At 32.1% G+C, this 20479-nt stretch overlaps 4 protein-coding genes across 6 annotated transcripts; all 4 read right to left on the minus strand.

The window, feature by feature from the left end:
- Positions 1-11: 11 nt before the first annotated feature.
- On the minus strand, positions 12-1304 carry LOC130503292 (FBD-associated F-box protein At3g49020-like). The gene is made up of 2 exons (XM_056997970.1): positions 1067-1304; positions 12-928 (listed from the first exon to the last, which is right to left on the minus strand). Exons 1-2 carry the CDS (start codon positions 1078-1080, stop codon positions 28-30), a joined length of 915 nt encoding a protein of 304 aa, XP_056853950.1. The 5' UTR covers positions 1081-1304; the 3' UTR covers positions 12-27.
- On the minus strand, positions 787-16873 carry LOC108832360 (FBD-associated F-box protein At3g49020-like). Of its 3 annotated transcripts, none has more exons than XM_056997969.1 (4): positions 16716-16873; positions 15701-16559; positions 15491-15625; positions 787-928 (listed from the first exon to the last, which is right to left on the minus strand). In XM_056997969.1, exons 1-4 carry the CDS (start codon positions 16727-16729, stop codon positions 920-922), a joined length of 1017 nt encoding a protein of 338 aa, XP_056853949.1. In that variant the 5' UTR covers positions 16730-16873; the 3' UTR covers positions 787-919. The 3 variants fall into 3 exon arrangements, with proteins under 3 accessions (XP_056853949.1, XP_018461352.2, XP_056853948.1); XM_018605850.2 differs by lacking the exon at positions 787-928 and adding an exon at positions 15058-15422 and having other exon boundaries at positions 16716-16872; XM_056997968.1 differs by lacking the exon at positions 787-928 and adding an exon at positions 15058-15422 and having other exon boundaries at positions 15701-16569; positions 16716-16814.
- Positions 12578-14590, minus strand: LOC108832357 (FBD-associated F-box protein At3g49020-like). The gene is made up of 4 exons (XM_018605847.2): positions 14324-14590; positions 13286-14165; positions 13061-13195; positions 12578-12992 (listed from the first exon to the last, which is right to left on the minus strand). Exons 1-4 carry the CDS (start codon positions 14335-14337, stop codon positions 12684-12686), a joined length of 1338 nt encoding a protein of 445 aa, XP_018461349.1. The 5' UTR covers positions 14338-14590; the 3' UTR covers positions 12578-12683.
- A 544-nt stretch (positions 16874-17417) lies between the features above and the next one.
- Positions 17418-19521, minus strand: LOC108832359 (FBD-associated F-box protein At3g49020-like). The gene is made up of 4 exons (XM_056997967.1): positions 19312-19521; positions 18285-19173; positions 18061-18195; positions 17418-17983 (listed from the first exon to the last, which is right to left on the minus strand). The coding sequence occupies exons 1-4, from the start codon at positions 19323-19325 to the stop codon at positions 17705-17707; spliced, it is 1317 nt and encodes a 438-aa protein (XP_056853947.1). The 5' UTR covers positions 19326-19521; the 3' UTR covers positions 17418-17704.
- Between the last annotated feature and the right edge of the window lie 958 nt (positions 19522-20479).

A 20479-nucleotide genomic window follows, 5' to 3' on the forward strand; every position in this document is an offset into this window, starting at 1 on the left:
CCCGAATGGCAGATAAAAAAAGCGGTGTTAAAATTTTACCTCTAAAGGCAGATACAAAGGCAGAAAGGAAAGACGCTTGGCTGAAGTGAGAGACGCAAGAATGTTCTCATTGTCTATATCAGAAACATGATTGATCTTTGCTTCCACAAGCTCTGGAGCATTCTCTATCAGACAGAAGTCAATACAATAGAGGCATTCCATGTTCAAGTATTTCAAAGATGGTGTATTTATGACATAGCCGCCACCACCACCACTTCTATTGTGGCTACCATCCACTTGCAAGGTAAGCCTCTGTAATGATGGCACATCAATAGTGTAAGTCCCCACATCAGAATTGCCAATTCGAACCACCACCAAATCTTGAAGCCTAGGGCATCCAGATAAAAGGTTGCAAACAGATGCTTCATCTTTGAATATCACGAGGCAGAGATGCAGCTCTCTAAGGGCACTGAAACAAACCCGAGAAGGAAAGTCTAAAAGAAGGTCCTGGCTGAGATTTAATACCTCCAGTGTATTGTTATAGCTACACAACACACTCGGAAACCTTACTCTCGTTTGATCCTCATGGAAGAGAACCATCACCAATTCGCGCACATGGCGTGAAAATGCGATTCCAATCACGAAACCAATATTCAAACGAGCACTTGTATTGTGAATGTACAAATACAAACTTTCCAGGAATGGAGCTTTATGCAAAATCAGTAACCTGTAAACATCCTCTGTAGAGAAATGGTCAATATCAGTATCAAAACTGAGCTTTGACACCATCTTCCAAACAGATCTCCACCGTTTAGACAAAACACTAGTGGCTATGATATCTTTTGTTGGAACATAAGACAATATATGCAGGAGCAACGCTTCAGGCAACTCACTGATTATATCCTTATTCATAACATCTTCAGTTCTCGAACTTTCACCATCAATTTTGCTGTAACAAAATAAAAATACAAATTAACTAAAGACATGGGTTTTAGGATCGTATCTTTACAGTTTTATTAAGACCAGAGATAATCGATATCCGACCAAAAGCGTATAAAAATTGGATTTCAAACAAAGAGAAATATACCGGTTTTGTTCCATTTCCGTGAACAGAAACAGCAATAATTCCTTCAGATTAAGAACCGCTCCGAACGCAAACACAAACACACGGATCTGACTAAAGCTTAGAGATGTTACTGGTGAGAAAGAGAAAAAGAGAAAAACAAACAGAGAAACGAGTACACTAGAAAGAATCTGGAGAGAAAGAAGACGAGAAGTCAAGGTCCAGAGGATACAGAGACCGACCGGTTTTCTTTTGGGTTCACAATCAAACCGAATCAAACATATTTGGTCTCGGCTAAGCTTGAGCATTAATTAACCAAAAGCGAAGAACCGAACCGATTTTACCTAATTCCGGTCCCATTCATGTACGCTGTATAAACCCTGGCCGTCTTTTGCATTGTATAACATTGTTGTTTATGTACGATTTGACGGACATACAATATTTTTTAATTAATTTTTATTTTTATTTTTATATTTTTAATTAAATTTTATTTTTATATATTTTATAAATAATAAAGATTTTATATATTTATTTATTTTAGATTACTTTATAATTTTATTTTTATACTAGTGATTTTCCCGGGTTCTTTTTAATATAAATTTTAGTTTAATTTAATCTATTATATTACTATTTGAATATATATATATATACAATGCATATCTATTGATTTAAAAAAAACAAATATAAAATAAATTTTAAATTATTAGAATGGAAACGCTAAAATATTGAAAATATATATTATATTACTTAAAAGTATATGTTGTTGATTTATATTTTTAAATAAATAAAAATTTAATTATTGGTCTTATAAGTTCTATTGAAGCTTTTCAATTAATTTTATTTTCCAAATGCGATATTTTTATTGCTTAGAACTACTTCTTTCAATAAAATTAAATGTTTTTATTTGTTTGAGGAAGTATACTTTTGGTTTTGTTAATTTACTGCGTTTCATTTTTTGGCAGCATCCTTCTGTAAGAATACGGACTTTTCACCCAAATAAAATCGGATGTAAATATATATACTGCACTTTTACTTGTCGTCATTATTTTACTGTGAAAGAGAAAAAAAAATGATTTAATGGATACTAAAATTAAATGTTTGAAATTAATGGATGATGTGGTAGCATTTGTTTATACAAAGGGCTGGGCAAAAAAATCTAACCCGAAAAACCGAACCGAATTCGATCCGAAAAAGTAGTACCAAATCCAAACCGAAATTAATTAAATATCCGAATGAGTTCAAATTTTTGGTATTTAAAGAACCAAAACCAAACCGATCCGAACCGAAATATTTTGAGTACCCGAATGTATCCGAAATAAATTAATATACATATATATTTTAACTATTTGTAGATTTAATGTATATTAAAAAGCATCTAAAATATATATAATACTTTTAAATTATCCAAAACACTTAAAAATATATACGAATAGTTAAAAGTACATGTCTAAATAGTTAAAGTATACTCAAAACACCAAAATACATAAAATATATATTGATTTTTTATCTAAATATCCAAATCAAACTAATTTATATGTTAAGTTTTGGTACTTTGACACATGTTATTGAAATTTATATGTAATATATTATTTTGTTTATAAATTTTGAGAAGTTTAAAGTATATAATGAATTTTAAAATTTTGAAAATAATTTAAACGGGTTATCCGAACCCGAACCGAACCCGCAAGAATCCGAGCCGAACCCGAACCGAAATTTAGAAATACCCGAATGGAGCTGAAATCTTTGACCCCGAAAATCCAAAATCCGAATAGACCCGAACCGAAACCCGAACGGGTATCCGAACGCCCACCCCTAATACAAAGGTAGGTAGTTTCCAGATCAGGAAGGAGAAAAAAAAGTTTCTGAGGCAATCCAGACCAAAAAGTAAAAACGGTCTATAATAATCCCCTTATTATTAAAAGACAAGCAAATTTTCAGAATACCATTAAAATGCAACTTATTTACGAGCATGCCATTGCTGATGTGTCAGTTTGAGAGCTACTCTCAGCCTCTTTTTGATATAACCCATTGATTACTAGACAATTCACAGAAACTGCCACTGGCTTCACCATAAAATAAAACGTTCGCCAGTGTTATATACTTGCATATCATATTCTTTTATTACATTTATCACATGCCAATCAAACATATATCTACACGTAGACAATCAACTATAGCATATCAATGAGAAAAGCCTTATAATCAAACAAAAGCTACACGTCTTCCTCAAACGTAAAAAATTATCGAAGCATTTTGTTTATATTGCTCCTCATATTATATATTACGGTCTCATTGATGCTATATGTTATTTCTAAGAAATATATATAATCTCATGCTATATGTTCTTTATGGTAAATATATATATTAACTTCATTTTATATCATGAAAAAATGAATAATTTTTAATAGATCTTTATTATATGGTCTATTTGTACGTCATACATTTGGTTTCAATATTCTTGATATGGACTAATTGTGAGTCAAATTCTATGTTATATATAATTGCATTGAAATTTCAATCTTTTTCAGCAAGGGGATTTGTTTTGTTTATTTCTTATTTCTTATAAGTAATATTGAATACTTTATTTCATATTATGAAAAATAAATAAAAATGGTATTCAATATTTGTTAAATGGTCTATTTTTCTTTGAAATATTGGACAATTATCTAAGCAGCTTATATTGTGAGGAATACTATATACGGGCTTTATGTTAATTTAATACTCATAAAGATTATGCAATAAAAAAAATTCTTATTGATCATCACGCAAAATATCCTACCCAAATTAAATTATAATTGAGGATTTTTCAATTCAATACTTCGAATCTATAAGCTTAATTTACGGGAAGATTAATTGCCATACCATATCTTAAATATTCTACCGTCATTTATGATTGGCTAAATTATAGGTAAATTTTGAATTCAATATAGACACATCTATAAGCTTAACTTACGAAAAGATTAATTGCCGTTTGATTTCTTAAATATCCTACTGTTCTTTATGATTGGCTAAATTATAGTTAATGCAAAATTGTGTAGTGATCATGATTTTTTGAAATTATATAAGAGACGTAACATTTACTGAAATTCTGCCAATCTTGGATTAATACGGTACATCACGAACCTATTTTAGGATAGTATGCGTATGCAAATCTTAAATTTCAGCAATTAGTTTGTTTGTCTTTAATTCACATATATTACAATTCCTTATTTGCATATCTCATTAACAATCGCAGACCATTGGTTCCTCTATATAAGGTGTTTCTTATATGCTTATACACTACCATCCAATTCTAAAACTTCTCCTACTGTACCCACTTTTAACGTTCTTATCATGGCTGGTTTGGTTTTTGTTGCTTATTTGAAAATAAGTTAAGCTGACATACTTTTTTTCTTAATAGGATTCTTAACAATGAATTTTAGAAGACGGTATTCATTGCAGTTGTTGTTTTTCAGTTATTTGGATTTGTTTTCTTAGAATTTGTTGCTTTCCTACTTTACTTATATTTCCCTATGTTTGGTTTTATATTTTATTCATATGTTATATTATGAAAACAATTATGCTACTGATTACTGTTTCATTTTATCTTATAACTGCACCTAAGTTTATATATGGCTGTCCTTACGCTTATAAACCACTTAAACTTCTATACTTCAATTATACTTCACCAATACAAAAGTTATAAGAAAATAGAAGCTAACCTTATATATAGGAATCGAGAGATCATGGTTGGCTATTTACAAACTGTTTGTGGCCAAAAGGTTTGGCAGAGAAAACTGCTCTGTAAACTGCTGTATAACCTGAGATAAAAATTTAACAAATTTGAATAAGTGCCACAATAATTTGTTATTACTTTTCTTTTATTGAAAGAGTAGTAAATTTCATTTGTGATTCTGTAAAGCCCAAGTACGTATCTCTAAAAAATATTTCATTTTTTTTTCACAACTATCAATTTTGATCCATAGTTAGAATAAATTTGAAAATAGAGAAAAATATATACAATCCTTATTACTATCTAATTCAAATGAAAAGACTGAAATATATATATATATATATATCAATGATTGTTGTTCAAATAAGCATATAGCGAATTCTCCAAAGCGATGAAAAACAAAATTATAACAGTTCAATTTCATGTGAAATCAGAGAATCAAAGCTAAGGCAGAACAGAATGAAAACACTGACCTGGGTTTTAAAAATATCATCTTCATCGATGGTAGGTTTGTTAAAGATCGGTCTTCTTCGTACCCTAATCCCCTTTAGGTTTTTCTTTGTTTTTTCTGCTTTTTTAATCTATCTCTTTTCTTTTTGTCCGTGAATATTTTGGTTATCAATATATTTACAACTAGGTGGATGTCCGCAATTTTGTGGATTTGAATGTTTTGTAACAATATATTTATTATAGTTTGTCAAATTAAGATATTTTTCATAATCAAAAATTGTATATGTGTTTACTGTTAAATATTTATTTTTGAAAAATATGATTATTACTTTTTTAAATATATGTTGATATTTTGTATTTAATTTTTTTACTAAAATTAGTTATATATGATATTCATAATTCAGTTTTTAATAAAAATTAGTTTTAGAGGTATGTAGTATTGAAACATTTCATTTTTAAATAATTTGTAGCTAAAGTCATATGTCTTTATTAAGATTAAAAGATAAAACAATATGATTGTTACACATTCTCTACATATTCACATATCCAACTGCATAGGAATATAAAACTACTAAATCTATTCTTAATTAATTTGTTTTGATATATTTATATATTTTAAAATACTTGAGTAATAAAATGATTTTATGAGCATTACATATATTTTATATAAATCACATATTTAATTACCATAAATTATTTTATGCAATATATTTATATCGTTTGGATACTGATAAAAATTGGTTCTAGAAGTGATCTTCTTACTCATAAATAAATAAAAATAGAAAATATATTAACAAATCAAATTATAATATTTTTTTTCTAAAACTCAAAGACACCTAAGCAAAAATTAATTAAGTGAGTTCTCATTTAATATAAAATAAATTTTCAAAATACATTTTATAAATTAATATATAAGCTTTATAAATTACTTAGAAGCTCTTATAATAATTTAAAACATCTGATAAGCCAATATAAATAATTTTATAAATGATTTATAAAGCATGCATGAAATTTATTAGACATTAATAGTTATGATGATACTTTATATACAAATATAAGAATTTATATACGAATATAAAATCATTATATCAATTAAAATAAATTTTTGTTTATTATTTTATGTAATTTAAAAATATATAAAAATTAGAAATCATCGGCCAATCAAATTAAAAATCATCGGCCAATCAAATTATAATTATAATAAATAAAATTAAAAATCATCAGCCAATCAAATTATAACAATTTGAATAGTTCATTTATGATCGACACGTAATAAAAAAATCACTTATGTGACTTCTCAATCAGTATATAGTAGGATTTATTTTATTATAAATGATTTATAACATTTTATAAACTATTTTAATATTCTGATAAATTTATTCTATAAACAACGATAAATAGTTTTAAAAAATAATAATAAACATGTTTGGATTTTGTAATATTGAAAATAGTTATTATATAATTATATTCGAATACAATTCATCAAGTAGAGTATAAAAATATTATAATTATCTTATATATAAATTCGTTCATTATATTCTATAGTTTATAAATATTAAAATTAATAAATAAAACATTATTAATCTTTCTATAATTTCGAGAATTAGTTGACATAAATTGTTATTTGTAATATTCTTTAAATTATATGGCAAATGATGTTATATGATTTTAGACTTACCTTAATTTTTTAGATCTAATTTAAATAAATAAAAAATAAAAACACTCGACCAATCAAATTATAACAATTTCTTGAAACTTTATATATGAACGACATGTCACTAGAAATCGCGAAAATGACATCTCATTTAATATATAATGGGATGTTGGCATGTTTTTAAACCTATGGTTAGAATGTTTGGACATATTGCCCAAAAAAGGATGTTTGGACCTTTCATAATACCCAGATAGAAACATAAATAGCCATTTGGCCTTACTTGATAATTTTCATACACGATATATAATGTATGATATTGTGTGTTATAGTAATTTAAAATATTCATTTTTACTTTAATATATTGCTCACAAATTATTGTTTAATTTTGTTTGCTTAATTCATATTTAAATTATCATCGATAGTAAGCATATATTATATCTAATAATGCTTCTTTCTAATTTAATATTACTCTCACCCCGCGCAAGGCGCGGATCTTGTTCTAGTGTTTAGCATTACTACATCTCCTATTTTCTGGGCCATATGTTGTTTTTTTGGCCAGTGGGTTTTGGTTTTATGGATTGTAGTGTAATTTTGGCTTTGGGTCTTTATGAATATCAATTTCAATTTAGGAAAGAAAAAAAAACTACATCTCCTATTTTCACAACCAGCAATTATCTAATACATCAGCCTACATTGCTAATCGTCTGTGCCCAAAAAACAGTCTGAATCCAGAAAGACATGGAAGAAAACTTGAATTTCTTAAGTCCAAATATTCACAGAAGATGGAACATGAAGAGAAATCGATACAGTGCTAAAACGCTTGCCCAACTCTGGAAAACTCAATTCCTTTCACCAAATTAAAACTGAGTGCGAGGTCGCCAAATTTTATATTATTAATTAATTGACTTCATTTTCTCCTTATTATATAATTAAAACGATTTTTCTATTAATAGTAATATTTTATATTTTATATTAAATAATTTATTATAAATTAGTATTATAAATTATCACAAAAGTATATATTTAAAAGAAAGAAGATAATTCTCATATATATGTTTTGTTGTTCGCTGGAAAATAAAATTTTATATTATAAAATATTAAGACATAGAACAAATCATAAATAAATATTAATCAATCAAAAACTGATTTTGTTTATGTGTCATATTTTTCCATGACTTATTTATTATATAACTATAATAATTGTATATTAATAATATTATATTGTAAGTTATGTTAGCTAATTGATTATAAACTAATATGATAAAATCATCAAAAACATATTTACAGAAATAAGATAATTCTTATATATTTTTTTTTGTTATCTGAAATTAATATTTTTTATTATAAAACATTAAGGTACAAAACAATTTATAACTAAATATTAATATATCAATATATTTGTATAAAAAATTTCTAATATTATAAGTGCTTTTAAAAGTTTATCACAGTAATAAAAATAATTTAGGTATTTGACTTATTATATATTTAATTGAGTATAAAATGATGTAATAGATATGAAAATAAAATTAAAAAATCTAAACAAATAAGATAATCCATATATTTATTTTTGTTATCTGGAAAATAATATTTTTTTATTATCTGAGATTAATACCGAGGACAATTATCACTAAATATTAATCAATCAAAAAGTGATTTTATATGTCATATTTTCCATGATTTTAGGTATTTTTATTATTATATAATTAAAAATAATCGTATATCAATATATTAGATTATAAGTTATATTAGCTCATTGATTATAAACTAATATGATAAAATCATCAAAATAAAAAACATATTTAAAAAGATGACAAAAAAACATATTAAAAAAAGATAAATCTTATATATTGTTGTTATCTGGAAATAATATTTTTATTATAAAACATTAAGATATAGAACAATTTATAACTAAATATTCGCCAATCAAAACTATTTGTATAAAATATTTTCTAAAAATTTTCTAATATATATGTGATTTTAAAAGTCTATCGCAATAATAAACATATATATATACATTGATGATTTTTTTATCATATATATATATATATATATATATAATTTAGGTTTGATTTAAACTTTTTGGTGAAGCTATATATATATATATATATATATATATATATATATATTAGGTTTAGTTTAAACTTTTTGTTGAAGCATGTTAGATATGAATATGTTAGATACATGTGACTCCGGGATTTCCGATTATTTATTATATTAATTTTTAAATTAATAAGACATACACTAATAGTTAGTTGTAAAATGATTATTCTCGAATGTACGGGAAAAACACCTAGTTAAACCGTAAATAAGATGTTAGGAACTAACTGAAGAAATTTGTAAATAAGAAAAAAATAAGTTTAAATATCCGAAGGAAAATTGTTCTTAATAACTTGAGGAAAATAATAAATAAGAAAAATAAAATTTTAATAGCCTCAGCTCCATTTCGAAATTACCAAAGCTTAAATAGATGTCACAAAAGTCATTTACCAACAACCCAATAACGTTTAATAATCAAAATGCACTAGACTTCTTGAAAGAAGTTGAGAATCTCACATTTGCCAAAACATCAGTACCAGAGATCATTCGAATTAGAACACAAGGTGACACATGAGGTCGACCCTCTGGCCACACTAGCCAACTCGTTGAGGACCTCTCGCCTCTTTTCCAACTTCTCCAGCTCTTTCGGTTGGACAAATGCTGGGGAGAAAGTTGCCTTCTTCAACTGTCTAGCGTTCTTGAGGATGTATGTGGCCACTTGTTTCTCGTTGCCATCCGTATCTTGTCCACATCAATGTCTCCAGATGGAGCAATAGACATTCTGGTACAAATTTCGGCTGATTCCATTCCCATCCCACTGGACAATCTCCCCGCCATGACTGACAACAACGCAACTAGTATGAATGTATGATAATACATTATCAAAATATATGAAAAGAAAATAACTTGTGGTAAATTGCTTACACTGTTGAGTTTGAGGGATTGCAATTTAGGAGAGCTGTCGAACATGAAGGAAAGTAGATTCCACCCGTTTATGTCATCTATACGTAGCTCCAAAGATACCAGCTGATAGAAGATGCTACCAGTAGGATACTTAATCTGTGAATAGATGGTTAAGGCATTAGTACTAACAAAACCCAAAGGCTGATACAAAAACATTGAGGACTCCCTAGTTTGGGCGATTTTTCTCTCCCTTTCTTTTATATCGTTTTAAGGAAAGTGGGGCTTTTGTGAGATTTTTTCCTCTTTTTGTGATTCTACAAACAGAAAATCTCTATATTTTGGGTGAAAATCTTGGTCAATTACTTGTTTCCTTTTGAATATACTAGGGTTTTCTACTGGCCGCTCTAGGGCTCTTGAGGACACATAAGCAAAGTGAAGGTTTCCTGTGTGTTTTTGGAGCAAAATATGAATCTGAATAAGGTTTTTGAGACTATGTCTCTGGAGGAAGAGGATGTGCCTGTCAATCTGCCGGACTTACCTCAATTCAGTGCGGTGGAGAGTAACAGGTTGAGTATCATTGGTAGAACTTTGAATCCCGACTGTCAAAGGATGAAAGACTTGATACTGGATATGCCAAGAAAGTGGCAAGTTTATGACAGAGTCCGTGGTGTGGCTCTGTCCCCAACCATGTTTCAGTTCATATTCAAATATGAACATGATCTTGAGGAGGTGATGCGCAAACGTGTGTGGACGTTTAACGAGTATTTGAAGTATTTATTGGTCTGGGTTCAGATCAGAAATATTCCGGTGAACCACTACACAAAGGAGGCTATTGAGGCTTTTGCAGATATCTTAGGCAAAGTGGACGTTGTTGCTTTTGACCCAAGCAAAGCTCAGAGTAATGATTATGTGAGAGTACGGATCTTTTTGTTGTCTCACGTCCTGTAAGGAAAACGAAGGTTTTCAATATTCCGAAGAGTGATGCGGTGACCATCAGGTACGACTTCGAGAGATTACAAAAGAGATGCTACCATTGCCAACGTTTAACACATGAAAAAGATAAGTGTCCGTTGTTAATCCAAGAGAGAAGGGACCAAGCTGCTGAGCGAAGGAGGAACGTGTTGGCTGAGAAACAGAGAAGAGAACTGATGATACAGAGAGATGATCTTCTGTTTGGTGTGTTGAGTGATGAACAAGTTGGCTTGGATACTGTCACGGGAAGGCGTAAAATAAATCCCGAGGTGCTACAGAACATGCGTGAGTATCTATTAGCGGCAGATGAAGGTGAGAAACGCGTAAGGGAGGAGCGTGTGAAAAAATCTGTTCAGGCCTTAAATGTTTTGGTTTATGAACCAAGAGTCTTTCTCTTACATTTAAGGCTTCAGAATTTTTCTAAAACGAAAGACTCTTTGTCACGGGAAGACTCTTGGCTGAAGAGAAAGACTCTTGGCATAAACCAAAACATTTAAGGCTTCAGAATTTTTCTGAAGCCAAAGTCAATTTTTTTTTTCAAAGTAACGTTTGGATAAGGATTCATTAATAATTTTGACTTGATAACTAGGCATGGGCATTCGGGGTCCCAATCGGGTTTCGGATTTACCCATTCGGGTTTCGGTTTTTCGGGTTTATCAAAACCAGCCCCATTTGGATTATTTGAAAGTTCGGTTCGGGACCGGTTCGGGTTTTATCGGGTTCGGGTCGGGGTTAGTAAATCTTCAAAGAACCGGTACAATCCAATGTACTTTCGGGGGGTTCGGGTCCCAATCGGTTATTCAGTTTAAAAATATCTTATTTGTACCTACTTTGTAACTAAAACATAAGTAAAATCGATTTTTTGGGTTTCAAATACTTAATTTGAACCTTTTTGTAACCAAAAACATAAGTATAATCGATTTAAAAATAAGAAATGAACATCAACCATGATCATTTAAAATCAAATGAAAAGGAAATATAGTTATTGATAAAAAAAGCAAATAAATGAAAACATAAAATGAAAACCACGTTCTCATGAAATGTAAAACATTGTTTAATGAAAACAAAATCTAAATCTATATATTTAAAAATTTAACGGCCACATTTAACCATCAATCTTCATGTAATAGAACCACCAACGTTCATGTAATAGATAAATATTTTATATGTTCAGTATATCTTAATGTATTTTGAATACATATTAGGAATTGAGATCATGTTTGATACAAGATATTTGTAGGGTTTTGAATGTTTCGGGTTCTATCGGATATCTATTTAGATTTGGGTTCGGTTCGGATAATACTCATAACCCGAAATACCATGAAACAAGATCCATTCGCTATTTATGTCGGGTTCGGATCGGTTCGGATTCATTTTTATTGGATCGGGTTCGGTTCGGATTTTCGGGTTCGGTTTATTTGCCCAGCCCTATTGATAACTCGGACTTAATACGGCAACTCTATATTATGTCAATCTTGGTTGCGTAAACAAACGAAGCTGTCTCACTTTATTTTCTATGACAAAATCATGCGATCGCAAGGACTTGACAACTAATCTTAAATTACCAGCGTTTTTTCCAGTAACAATTGGAACTTTTTTCAACCGAGGTAGACACTAGAGCCTAGGGTGGCTTGGAACAACGAAAAATTGCCGAGTCAACTCTTAACTTCATAACTCTCAATTAACACCAAAAGCCACATGTTCTTTTAACTAGAAGTGTAACATCAGCCTCAGTTCCATTTGCCAAATTACCAAAGCTTAAATAGATGTCACAACAGTCATTTACCAACAACCCAACAACGTCTAATAATCATCAAAATGCACCAGAATCTTACCACTTAAGAATCCACTAGACTTCTTGAAAGATTCAAGAAGTTGAGAATTTCCAATTTGCTAAAACATCATAGAACATTCTAGAGATCATCTGGTTTAAATACAAGTTGACATGAAGTAGACGCTCTGACAACACTAGCCAACTCGTTGAGCATCTTTCGCCTCTCTTCCAAATTTCTCAGCTCTTTCGGATTGATGTATGTTTGAGAGAAAATTGCTTTCTTCAACTGTGTAGCATTCTTGAGGATGTATGTGGCCACTTGTTTCTCATCTTCTCGTTCCCATTTGTATTTTGTCAACACCAATGTCTCCAGATGGAGCAACAGACATTCCGGTACACATTTCGGCTGATTCCATTCCCATCCCACCGGACATTCTTCGCGATATGGCTGATAACAGCGCAATTAGTATGATACTAATCTATGAAAAGAAAATAAACGTGTGGTAAATTGCTTACGCCTATGAGCTTGAGGATTTGCAATTTAGGAGAGCTATCGAGCATGCAAGAAAGTAGATTCCACTCAATTATTTTATATATATGCAGCTCCAGAGATACCAGCTGAAAGAAGATGATACCGGTAGGATACTTAATCTGTAGATAGATGGTTAATTAAGCATTAGTACATAAAAAAAAACAATGTTTTCCCAAATGTCAGATACAAAAAACGGTGTTAAATTTTACCTCCAAGGGTAAGTGAAAGGAAAGACGCTTGGCTGAAGTGAGAGATGCAAGAATGTTCTCATTGGCTATATGAGAAACATCTTTGATCTTTGCTTCCACAAGTTCTGGCGCGTTCTCAATCAGACAGAAGTCAATAAAATAGAGGCCTGTGATGTTCAAGTATTTCAAAGCTGGTGCGTTTATCACGTAGCCTCCACCACCAACATCTGTGCTACTATAATCCTCTTCTATGGTTAGCCTCTGCAACGATGGTACAGCGATAGTGTAAGTCTCCACATCGAAATTGCTATTTCGTTCCACAACCAAATCTCGAAGCCTAGGGCAGCCAGATAAAAGGTTGCAAACAGATGCTTCATTTTCAAATACCACGTAGTAAAGATGCAGCTCTCTAAGGGCATTGAAACAAACCCGAGAAGGGAAGTCTAAAAGAACGTGATACATGAGCTTGAGTACCTCCAGTGTATTGTTATAGCTACACAATACACTCGGAAACCTAACTGTCTTGTGACCATCATTGTAGAGATCCAACTCCAATTTACGCACATGGCGAGACAATGCAATTCCAATCAAGATTCCAATATCCAAACGACCACTTGTATTTTCAATGTTCAAATGTAAACTTTCCAGAAACGGAGCTTTGTGCAAAAGCAGCAGCCTGTAAACATCCTCTGAAGACACCTGTTCAATATTAGATTCAAAGTCGAGCTTTGGCACCATCTTCCAGAGAGATCTCCACCGTTTGGACAAAACACTAGTAGCTATGGCATCTCTTGTTGGAACTGAAGACAATATATGCAGGAGTAAAGCTTCAGGTAACTCACTGATCATGTCCTTGTTGATAGCATCTCCATTTCTCAAACTTTCACCACCGACCATTTTGCTGTAACAAAGAAAAAACAAAACAAAAAAACAAATAATTAAAGATATTGGGTTTTAGGGTTCGAACAAATTAGGATTACAGTTTTGTTAAAACCAGAGAAAATGGATTCCGACCAGAGCACATAAAAATTGGATTTCGAGAACGAAAAGTCATAATACCGTTTTTGTTTCATTTCCTTCAGATTAAGAACGCTCCGAACGCAAAGACAAAACACGAATCTGGCTAAAGCTTAGAGATGTTACTGGTGAAGATTTAGCTTCAACATTATTCACTTGTGTTTTTAGTAGTAAAAGGATGAGGTGAGCGAGCCAGAAAAAAAAAAAGACAAACGGAGAAACAACAGTGAAAAAGTGCAAAGAATCTGGAGAGAAAGAAGACGAGAAGTCAAGTAAAAGAGGATGGATACTGAGACCGACCGGTTATCTCTTGGGTTTATTTTCAAAAAAAAAAAAAAAGAGAAGACGAGAAACAAATAAAAGATACTATGTGCAAAGGCTTTGGATAAAGTCTTATTGGGCCTGCGTTGCAATGGTGTATCAATTTTGCCCAACTAATAAATACACAACTCTCTGATCGATCAATTTGTCAAGAGTTAACAGCATGAACGTGGCAAAGACAATTGACGATCTACATGAGATCTTGAAACAAGGCCGAATTCTTTTGTAACTACATATCACGCTTCATTCATGATAATATATTTCATCTCCGGATGTAGTGTTTCCACAGCCATTTCTGTCTTCAATAAAAATATTACCGATGACGTTCATACAAGTAGCTAACTAAATACCACATAAACATGGAACATGGGAATAAACGAAATAGAATACTTAGCATCTCGAATCAAAGCTTTCACATAAATAAGAATTTCGAATCATAAAAACGAGAAAGGTAATTAAGATGCTAAATCTTATCATAAGTCTGATAAAAAAAAATAAGAGCAAAGAACTAAAGATATAAGTCTAGAGATCATCTGTTTTAGAACACAAGACGACATGACTTTGACGCTCTGACCACATTAGCCAACTCGTTGAGCATCTCTCTCCTCTTTTCCATTTTCGACTCAGTGGGCGCTGTGGTGAAAGTTGCTTTCTTCAACTGTCTAGCGTTCTTGAGGATGTATGTGGCCACTTGTTTCTCATCTTCTCGTTCCCATCCGTATCCTCTCCACACCAATGTCTCCAGATGGAGCAACAGACATTCTGGTACACGTTTCGGCTGATTCCATTCCCACCCCACCGGACAGTCTCCGCGATATGGCTGTATTTTGATACTAGCTAACATTATCAAAATACATGAAAAGAAAATAACTTGTGGTAATTGCTTACGCTGTCGAGTTTGATGGATTGCAATTTAGGAGAGCTATCGAGCATGAATGAAAATAGATTCCACCCATTTGTTCCTTGTATATGTAGCTCCAAAGATACCAGCTGATAGAAGATGGTTCCAATAGGATACTTAATCTGTGGATGGATGACTAAGCATTAGTACTAAAAAAAAACCCAAAGGCAGATACAAAAACATTGTTAACTTTTTACCTCTAAGGGAAAGTAAAAGGAAAGACGCTTGGCTGAAGTTAGAGACGCAAGAATGTTTTCATTGTCTACATCAGAAACATCTTCGATCTTTGCTTCCACAAGCTCTGGCGCGTTCTCAATCAGACAGACGTCATTAAAACAGAGGCCTTTGATGTTCAAGCATTTCAAAGATGGTGCATTTATCACATAGCCTCCACCATCTACATCTGAGATATTATATTCCTCTTCTATGGTAAGCCTCTGTAATGATGGAACAGCAATAGTGTAAGTCTCCACATCAAAATTGCTAAATCGTTCCACAACCAAATCTTGAAGCCTAGGGCAGCCAGATAAAAGGTTGCAAACAGATGCTTCATCTTTGAATTGCACGTGGTAAAGATGCAGCTCTCTAAGGGCATCGAAACAAACCCGAGAAGGGAAGTCTAAAAGAAAGTCATGGGTGAGCTTTAAAACCTCAAGTGTATTGTTATAGCTACACAGTACACTCGGAAACCTGACTGTCGTTTCATCCTCACGGTAGTGATCCAACACCAATTCACGCACATGGCGTGAAAATGCGATTCCAATCAATATTCCAATATCCAAACGAGCACTTTTATCTTCAATGGACAAATGCAAACTTTCCAGGACTGGAGCTTTATGCAAATTCAGCAACCTGTAAACATCCTCTGAAGAGTAATATTCCATATTAAAGTAAAGTTTGAGATTTGGCACCATCTTCCAAAGAGATCTCCACCGTTTAGACAAAACGCTAGTGGCTATGACATCTTTTGTTGGAACTGAAGACAGTATATGCAGGAGCAAAGCTTCAGGTAACTCACTGATCATGTCCTCATTCATTCTTTCACCACCAATTTTGCTGTAACAAACTAAAAAAATCAAATAACTAAAGATATTGGGTTTTAGGGTTCAAACAAAATAGAATTGAATCCTTTACAGTTTTATTAAAACCAGAGAAAATGGATTCCGACCAAAGCCCATAAAAAAGGGGGGTTTTGAAACAAAGAGACATTACCGTTTTTGTTCCATTTCCGTGAACAGAAACAACCACAATTCCTTCTTTCAGATTAAGAACGTTCCGAACTCAAAGAAAAGAAAACACACACAACATAGCCAAGAAGTCGAGTAAAAGAGGATACTGAAATTTCCCGGTTTTCTTTTGGGTTTACAATCAAACCGAACCAAACATATTTGGTCTCGGCTAAAGCTTAGGCATTAATTAACCAAAAGCGAAGAACCGAACCGATTTTACCTAATTCCAATCGGATTCAAGTCCGATGTATAAACCATACGAATTTTGTTTCATTTGTACAATTCTTACAGATTAGGAATGTTAAAGGATTTGTTACAAAAAAAAAAAAAAAAAAAGGAATGTTAAAGGATATAATTAATCCCAAGAGTAGACTGATGATTTGCACTCACCGAGTTTCAGACAATTAGTCTTCTCCTTTTTCCATACAATTCATCCGTTCCTTTCAGGCCTGTTGTTGATAAGTTCTTATTTGACTTTTCTGTAAATGACCTCATGAGAAGATTCCTTCAACCTTGTCTACTCAGAATTAGCATGTGTTATCATGAACACAACTTGTATTTTGATTATTGCCCGATGGGATAAATTCACTCAATCTTCATTATGTATGGAGTTTCCTGCAATTGTTTTCTTTGTGATTTCCAACGAACGCAGCAAAATGCCTCCAAAAGCCTTGTACCTCGAGAATTGATGAGCCCAATTGTTATCTTGACAACTCAGATTTAATACAGCAACTCTCTATACTTTAGCAAGCTTAGTAGCGTCCCTCTTAAAGAGACAAAAGTATATAACTGATTTGCACCTTATGCTGCAGCTAAATACATATACCTAAGAAAAACTTGTGCATATTCGTTCACAAAAGCACAGCTCAAAATATTACCAAGCTCAGTCAATCAATTGTCAGCCCAATGTTGAGAACTTCACATTTCCCATTTGCCAACATATAGCAGTAAACGTTCTAGAGATCATTCGGATTATTCGAACACAAGATGACATGAGGTCGACCCTCTGTCCAAACTAGCCAACCCGTTCAGCATCTCACGACTCTTTTCCAGTTCTTCCTGTTCCATGGGGAAAGATGCTTTCTTCAACTGTCTAGCGTTCTTGAGGATGTATGTGGCCACTTGTTTCTCATCTTCTCGTTGCCATCCGTATCTTGTCCACACCAGTGTCTCCAGATGGAGCAACAGACATTCTGGCACACGTTTCGGCTGATTCCATTCCCACCCCACCGGACATTCTTCACGATATCGCTGATAATAACGCAATTTGTATGATACTACATTATCAAAATATATGAATAAGAAATAAACGTGTGGTAATTGCTTACGCCTATGAGCTTGAGGATTTGCAATTTAGGAGAGCTATCGAGCATGAACGAAAGTAGATTCCACCCATTTATTTTATGTATATGCAGCTCCAAAGAGACCAGCTGATAGAAGATGCTGCCGGTAGGATACTTAATCTGTGGATAGATAGTCAAGCATTCAGTAGTACTAACAAAACAATGTTTTGCCCGAATGGCAGATAAAAAAAGCGGTGTTAAAATTTTACCTCTAAAGGCAGATACAAAGGCAGAAAGGAAAGACGCTTGGCTGAAGTGAGAGACGCAAGAATGTTCTCATTGTCTATATCAGAAACATGATTGATCTTTGCTTCCACAAGCTCTGGAGCATTCTCTATCAGACAGAAGTCAATACAATAGAGGCATTCCATGTTCAAGTATTTCAAAGATGGTGTATTTATGACATAGCCGCCACCACCACCACTTCTATTGTGGCTACCATCCACTTGCAAGGTAAGCCTCTGTAATGATGGCACATCAATAGTGTAAGTCCCCACATCAGAATTGCCAATTCGAACCACCACCAAATCTTGAAGCCTAGGGCATCCAGATAAAAGGTTGCAAACAGATGCTTCATCTTTGAATATCACGAGGCAGAGATGCAGCTCTCTAAGGGCACTGAAACAAACCCGAGAAGGAAAGTCTAAAAGAAGGTCCTGGCTGAGATTTAATACCTCCAGTGTATTGTTATAGCTACACAACACACTCGGAAACCTTACTCTCGTTTGATCCTCATGGAAGAGAACCATCACCAATTCGCGCACATGGCGTGAAAATGCGATTCCAATCACGAAACCAATATTCAAACGAGCACTTGTATTGTGAATGTACAAATACAAACTTTCCAGGAATGGAGCTTTATGCAAAATCAGTAACCTGTAAACATCCTCTGTAGAGAAATGGTCAATATCAGTATCAAAACTGAGCTTTGACACCATCTTCCAAACAGATCTCCACCGTTTAGACAAAACACTAGTGGCTATGATATCTTTTGTTGGAACATAAGACAATATATGCAGGAGCAACGCTTCAGGCAACTCACTGATTATATCCTTATTCATAACATCTTCAGTTCTCGAACTTTCACCATCAATTTTGCTGTAACAAAATAAAAATACAAATTAACTAAAGACATGGGTTTTAGGATCGTATCTTTACAGTTTTATTAAGACCAGAGATAATCGATATCCGACCAAAAGCGTATAAAAATTGGATTTCAAACAAAGAGAAATATACCGGTTTTGTTCCATTTCCGTGAACAGAAACAGCAATAATTCCTTCAGATTAAGAACCGCTCCGAACGCAAACACAAACACACGGATCTGACTAAAGCTTAGAGATGTTACTGGTGAGAAAGAGAAAAAGAGAAAAACAAACAGAGAAACGAGTACACTAGAAAGAATCTGGAGAGAAAGAAGACGAGAAGTCAAGGTCCAGAGGATACAGAGACCGACCGGTTTTCTTTTGGGTTCACAATCAAACCGAATCAAACATATTTGGTCTCGGCTAAGCTTGAGCATTAATTAACCAAAAGCGAAGAACCGAACCGATTTTACCTAATTCCGGTCCCATTCATGTACGCTGTATAAACCCTGGCCGTCTTTTGCATTGTATAACATTGTTGTTTATGTACGATTTGACGGACATACAATATTTTTTAATTAATTTTTATTTTTATTTTTATATTTTTAATTAAATTTTATTTTTATATATTTTATAAATAATAAAGATTTTATATATTTATTTATTTTAGATTACTTTATAATTTTATTTTTATACTAGTGATTTTCCCGGGTTCTTTTTAATATAAATTTTAGTTTAATTTAATCTATTATATTACTATTTGAATATATATATATATACAATGCATATCTATTGATTTAAAAAAAACAAATATAAAATAAATTTTAAATTATTAGAATGGAAACGCTAAAATATTGAAAATATATATTATATTACTTAAAAGTATATGTTGTTGATTTATATTTTTAAATAAATAAAAATTTAATTATTGGTCTTATAAGTTCTATTGAAGCTTTTCAATTAATTTTATTTTCCAAATGCGATATTTTTATTGCTTAGAACTACTTCTTTCAATAAAATTAAATGTTTTTATTTGTTTGAGGAAGTATACTTTTGGTTTTGTTAATTTACTGCGTTTCATTTTTTGGCAGCATCCTTCTGTAAGAATACGGACTTTTCACCCAAATAAAATCGGATGTAAATATATATACTGCACTTTTACTTGTCGTCATTATTTTACTGTGAAAGAGAAAAAAAAATGATTTAATGGATACTAAAATTAAATGTTTGAAATTAATGGATGATGTGGTAGCATTTGTTTATACAAAGGGCTGGGCAAAAAAATCTAACCCGAAAAACCGAACCGAATTCGATCCGAAAA

Source organism: Raphanus sativus, unplaced genomic scaffold (assembly GCF_000801105.2).
Source record: "Raphanus sativus cultivar WK10039 unplaced genomic scaffold, ASM80110v3 Scaffold0908, whole genome shotgun sequence".
Lineage (NCBI taxonomy): Eukaryota > Viridiplantae > Streptophyta > Magnoliopsida > Brassicales > Brassicaceae > Raphanus > Raphanus sativus.